The 6,418-nt window shown below is 36.5% G+C and overlaps 1 protein-coding gene across 1 annotated transcript; it reads right to left on the reverse strand.

The window, feature by feature from the left end:
- Positions 1 to 1,226: 1,226 nt before the first annotated feature.
- Positions 1,227 to 6,190, reverse strand: Gpr33 (G protein-coupled receptor 33). Its single transcript, XM_027929667.2, has 2 exons — positions 6,136 to 6,190; positions 1,227 to 2,718 (listed from the first exon to the last, which is right to left on the reverse strand). Exon 2 carries the CDS (start codon positions 2,710 to 2,712, stop codon positions 1,690 to 1,692), a length of 1,023 nt encoding a protein of 340 aa, XP_027785468.1. The 5' UTR covers positions 2,713 to 2,718; positions 6,136 to 6,190; the 3' UTR covers positions 1,227 to 1,689.
- Positions 6,191 to 6,418: the final 228 nt, after the last annotated feature.

Consider the following 6,418-nt stretch of genomic DNA (forward strand, 5'->3'; position numbering starts at 1 on the left):
AGATAGGGGTTAGTTTCATTTTCCAGTTTTCCCAGGACCATTTGTTGAAGAAGCTATCTTTTCTTCAATGAATGTTTTTAGCGCCTTTGTCTAGAATGAGATAACTGTATTTATATAGGTTTGTCTCTGTGCCTTCTATTCTACCATTGGTCTACATTTGACTGAAACTTCTGAAGCTATGAGCCAAAATGAACCTTACTCATTATAAGTTTATCTCAGGTATTTTTCTCATAGGGAAAGAAAGCTAACACACCAACTAAACTAAATAAAAAAGTAATAGATCCACAATAATATGTGGCCCACTTATGTGCTTTAATATTTTGCAAAAGGCTTGAAGCAAAACTTAAAAACTAGGGAAGAGGTCTCGGATTGTGGCTCAGCGGTAGAGTGCTCGCCTACCACTGAATTACAACCTCAGCCTATGACAGATTCTTAAACATTATAATTGTCTTAGTCTCATAATTTGGAGACAGCTAATCTCTGAGTATTAAAAAGAGACACTTAAAATGTCTTTATAATTAAAACATTAAAGTATAAAAACCTATGCTGTCTGTTGCTATAGGGTTCTATGACAGAAAATTAAAATCCAGGATATTATTTGCCTTTAGAAATTAATATTCCTATTTTTGACAGTCAAAGATTAAGAATCACATTGTCGCCAGTTTCATCTACTGGAATACCTGTAATTTAAAAAAGGAAAATAACAAGTGTTTGTGAAGATATGGAGAAACTGAAAGTTTTTTACATTGCTAGTGGGAATGTAACAGGTACACATTGAAAAGTTTGAGGGTTTCTCAAAAAATTAAAACAGAATTAACATTTGACTCAGTAATTCCACTCTTACGTACTTCCCTACAATAACTGAAAACAAGGACTCCAACAGATACTTGCACGTAGCTGTTCAGAGCAACATTACTCACAGTAGTCAAAAGGTGGAAATAACCCAAGTGTTCACCAACAGATGAATGGATTTAGATAGTGTGGTATATCATACAATGGAATACAAGTAGACATAGAAAGGCATAAAGTTCGGATACATGTTGTAACATGAATGAACCTTTAAAACATTATGCTAAGGCTGGGTTGTAGCTCAGTGGTAGAGCACTTGCGTCATACACGTGAGGCACTGGGTCAATCCTCAGCACTACATAAAAGTAAATAAATAAAATAAAGGTGTTGTATCATCCACAACTAAAAAATTAAAAAAACCAAAACATTATGCTAAGTGAAATAAGTCAGACACAAAAGGATAAATATGTGATTTTACTTATAAAGAATATCTAGAATAGGTAAATTCATAGAGAGCAGACTGGCAGGTATTAGGGACTGGGGCTGAGGAAATGGAGAGCTCTTAATTAATGGGTACAGAGTTTTTCTTGAGGGATGAAAAATTTTGGAAATAGTGATGATGGTTGTACATTATTGTGAATATAACTAATACAAATGAGATGGTGAAAATGGCAAATCTTATGTTACATATATTTTACCACAATTAAAAACGTTTCAACTCACATTTGCAACATGACCTATTTCCTGTTTCCTTGGAGATCTTTTAATATTCATAGATCTAACTATCGTACAACCTAATGTCACCTAATGTTTCTCTAATATAGGGAGTGTAGTATATAAAGGCAGAGGGTATAGCTCTAGTGGTATAAGTCACAGAGTCCATGTTTAAGTATCTAGAATTTAAATTTCAACTTGCGAATTTAGGTTTTGCGTCTTTCCTGCAGAAGAATCATCACTGAATGCTGACTCAAACAGAGCAAAAATGGACTTCTTGAAAACCTTTTTGAAATTCTCCCCAATAAATAGGTAGAGTGTGGGAGAAAAGACACTGTTGAAAGAACTGGTTACCACTGTAACTACCAGACTCAAGTCTAAAAGGAGTGACTGGTTCGTAGTGAGAGTTAAGCCCTGGTGTATATGGTAGGGCATCCAACACACAAAGAAAGAGATAATAGCAGTCATCATGACTTTGAAGGGCTTTCTGGATTTAAACAGGCTCCTCTCTTTCATCTTACTGGCTACTCTTTTGTAACAAAAGATGATAATGAAGAAAGGTAGAAGGAAGCCCAGCAAGAAGCGGCTGATGAAACAGGTTGCATGAATCCGTCGCCTTAAAGTTTGTATCTCTTCACTTTCCCAGTTAGCCGACACAGCATAGTTATTTCTGCAGGTCACCTTTCCATTATGGTCATGATGTGTCTCCCTGAAAACCAAATAGGGTGAGCTGAGGGCAGTAGCAGATATCCAGACTCCCAGGATAATGTTGGAAGCCAAGCGTGGGTTTCGGTGCTTCTGGGACCACACTGGGTGAAGAGTGAGAAGATAACGATCCAGACTGATGGCAGAGAGGAAGAAAACAGAGGCGAACATCCCCAGAGACAAAGTGCTATTGAAGACCTTACACAATGCTGTTCCAAAGATCCAGTAATGGTCCTGAAGATAGTAGATGCCCAAAAATGGCAGAGTCAATATCGAAATAAAATATGAGAAAATGAGATGAAAAAACAAGAGAGTATTGACTGTCTTTTTCATCTTGAATTTTAGCACCCATAGATAGAGGCCGTTGGTGATGGTACCGACTATAAATGACATGAACAAAGAAAGGGCAATAATCATGTCTGAGGCAGAAGCTGAAAAGTGAGTGCTATTTCTTACTAAAGTAGAAGTATTGATCAGGTCATCAGTAGAGTTGATCAACTTCATATTTACCTATGGAGAAAAACAAAGCAAAATAAAATATTAAATGTAGAGATTAAAGTAGTGATTTTTGCATAGTAATAGTCCAAATGACAATATTTTAACAATGGCAAACATATTATTTCTATAATAATACAGACAAAACGTTTTTCTAAGGTGTACACTTTTATATTGTATGTAGAATTAAGATCAGATTAATCTGAGCATAAAAAACAGAAGTATTACAGATGAAATAAATGTGAAAGAGAAAAAAAATATTGGGATTTTTGGACAATTGTTAAGTAATCAATTTAGGCTAAAAAATTTTCTATTTAGATGTTAACTGGAATTCTGACCTTTCCTGATGGGCACAACTTCTTGAGTAAGGCAATTCAGAGTCATTTTTACTTGACTAAGACTTGGTTGGGACAGGGACAAATGTTGCTAATGAAATAAACTTGAGTAACAAAAATAATAGCAACTGTTGCAAATTAGGGGTTGCCTAATTAGATTTCCCTTATAAGCTATCTATATTTAGTAAATACTATTATCTAGTATTCTGATACTTGGCATATAACAGTAATCTTCATATGAGAGCTGCAGAGTACTACGAGAATGTGGAATCTTCAACCAAAGAGGTAAGTATGTTATAGGATACAAGGAGTAGTTATTTTCACTTGAGGAGAGGAGGAGGAAAAAAGTCCAGAAACTCACATTTATCTAGTATCTGTGTTATTCCATAAAAAAATCATTTCTTTTTTTTCACAAGCCTGTGAGGCAAATTTTTAAGCAGGGGAGAAAGTGAGTTTTAAAATGGCTAAAGATCTTTTATCACCCACATTTTCCACCACGCCTTTGTTGTGACAGATGGGGAACTGTACCATTGTTTTATATTGTCTGTGAAAATTGGCAATTGACAATGCTCCATGAATCAAGAGTACCTAAATATCAAAGTATCTAAAGCATCAAATTTCTTGAATAACAGTTCCTGTAGTATCAAAACTATCAACCCCAAAATGTTTTGGAAATAGCTATTATAAAAGAGTCATATCAAAAATTGGTTTTTGATGAATTGGGTAAAGCAATGGAAATGACTAATGATGCATTTTTTTTTTCACTAAGCAAAAACATTTTAAGATTATAAAGGGAAAAGAAATAAAATAATTGTTATATAAAAACCACAACTGACTTAAGTCAATGCTGCCTTCTAAGGGACTTGTGAAATTTTCCTTTAAAATAGAAAAAAGTTCCTCTCTTCAGTAAAATCCCTTAGTTGTCTGCTTTGTGAATAAAACTCAAAGTCTAAAGGTTATGGAATGGATAGCAATGGAGAGTGAAAATTCAAGAAAAAGGTCATGTTAAGGTCCTGAGACCTAGAGGAGAGGGCAGGGGAGTGCGGGTAGTCTTAAGAGAGGAGGCACAGGAAGAAGCCAGCAGGAGGTTAAGATGCCTGAAGAGAAGTCAATGAGATATTTTGAGAAGCAGAAAAGACAGAGGGGGTGTAAAAATAATAAGGTCTAATGCCCAATTTTTGTCTATTTGCTATGTTTTGATATAATATAATGTCCCTTTCCCCCATTAAGCCACAATTGTCTTGTGTTGGTGGTTGTGGAGAATCAAAAGAAAAGAGTTTGTGTTCCCTATTTGGAAATGGAGTGAGATGGAGAGAAAAAAGACAGCAGTAGGAGGTGAGATGTGACTGAGAGGAAGCACGCAATGGAAATTGGATAGATATTGGGGCTTGAGTAGCCAGGGAGAAACATAATCACCTGGAGAATTTCCCAGGGGAGAGGGAGAGAGAGAGAGAGAGAGAGAGAGAGAGAGAGAGAGAGAGAGAGAGAGAGAGAGAGAAGCTAGGTATGCCTTTGTTCTTTCTGTATACCTAGTGTGTTTGTGTGCATGCAGATAGGTTTATGGTTTCTGTATATGTCTGTTTGGTGTGGGGTCTGTGTATGTATATCTGTAGTATATTTGTATGATCTGTGTATATATGTCTGAAGGCTATGTTTGGAATGGCGTATGTTATGGTGTTTATGTGTTTGTGCTTTGTGTGTGTGTGTAGGGGGATCTCTTCATATGTGATTGTGGAAAACTGAATTTTAGGAAAATTTTTAATTGTGTGGCTGAGCTCTTAAAAGGCATCTGAAAATACTGTAGAACTTGAATAATATCAAAATGATTCTGAATATTATATAAAGTTTCCTAGGAACTTTGATTTATTGTACACAATCAGGAGAATTTTTCATTTTTTTTTAATCTTCATTTTATTTGTTTACTTTTATGTGGTGCTGAGGATCGAACCCAGCGCCTCCTATGTGTTAGGTGAGTGTTCTGCTGCTGAGCCACAACCCCAATCCCCTTCATTCTTAAATATTTTTTAAGAAGGTTTTAAAGTACTTAAACATAAATAAATGGGGCAGAGTTCAGGCTCCGGTGTTTCATAGTCCTGGGTTTGGATCTTATCCCTACTACATTTTAGCTCTGTGACTACAGACTCTTAAGTAACTCTTTAAGCTGGGGTGTTTTTGTTTGTTTGTTTTATCATACTAAGGATTGAATCCAAGGGGCACTTTACCACTGAGCCACATTCCCTATCCTTTCAATTTTTTATTTTGAGTCAGGGTCTTGTTGAACTGCTTAGGGCCTAAGTGGCTGAGGCTGGCCTTGTGATTCTCCTACCTCAGCCTCCCAAGTTGCTGGGGTTATAGGCATGAGCCACTACGCTCCGCATTCCCTATGAATTTTTATGAGGGCTAAATAAGAAAATGTTTTAAAATTACTGAGCTCTCTTCATGGCACACAGTAAGTGCTCAATAATTTTCTAATCTATTATTTTGCTCAGCTTATTATATTAAAGCCAGTAACAGCTTCATTTTGCTCTTTTAATACTACAGGATATACTTCTTTAAACAAAAAAAATTTTTTTAGTTGTAGTTGGACACAATGCCCTTATTTAATTTATTTTTATGTATTTATTTTTTAAATATTTTTTTAGTTGTTGATGGATCTTTATTTTAATTATTTGTATGTGGTGCTGAGAATTGAACCCAGTGTCTCACACACGCTAGGCAAGCACTCTACCATTGAGCCACAACCCCAGCCCCTTTATTTTATTAATTTTTATGAGGTGCTGAGGATTGAACCCAGAGCTTCATGCTCTACCGTTTAGCCACACCCCAGGATATACTTCTTTCCTCACTAGAGCACCTGTACCCTCAGAGAGTTTTGAAAAAATCCCAATGTTCGTCTCTTCAGGTAGAGCTCTCAGATTTGGAGTTATCTTAAGGTTGATGTAATGGCACTTATTGGCACAAACAGCTCTAAGGAAGACACTCTTCCATTTGGGGACACTGAGCTGCTTTTGTGGGAATGGGCCACAGAACCTGAGAAAACTGATCCTGGAGGGTCCATTCAGGTGATAGGACTAGGCGATAGTCCAGGGAATCTTACCTTAGAGCGGTGTCTTCGTTCCAGAGAGTCTTGAGCAAGCCACAGTGACTCTACATCAGCAATCTTCTAAGGACAGAGACAAAAATCGGTGACACTTGGCCTTCAAGTTATCTGCTTTTCCTTTTGCTGTTGCAACTTCCTAACCTAAAACTTACTATTTAAATATTTAGTGAGTCTTTTTGCTCTTCCTGGTTCCTTTTTCTGTGGAACACACTGCTGTAGAGGTGGAGGCAGAGAAGTGTTTACTTCTCTTCAAATTGTTTCTTCTCCATTTCAAAGGAGA

The sequence above is a fragment of the Marmota flaviventris genome, chromosome 2 (genome assembly GCF_047511675.1).
Source record: "Marmota flaviventris isolate mMarFla1 chromosome 2, mMarFla1.hap1, whole genome shotgun sequence".
Taxonomy (NCBI): Eukaryota; Metazoa; Chordata; class Mammalia; order Rodentia; family Sciuridae; genus Marmota; species Marmota flaviventris.

Bases quoted from the DNA above. Each gene is read 5' to 3' on its own strand.
- Gpr33 (XM_027929667.2), bottom strand. From the start codon at position 2,712: ATGAAGTTGATCAACTCTACTGATGACCTGATCAATACTTCTACTTTA.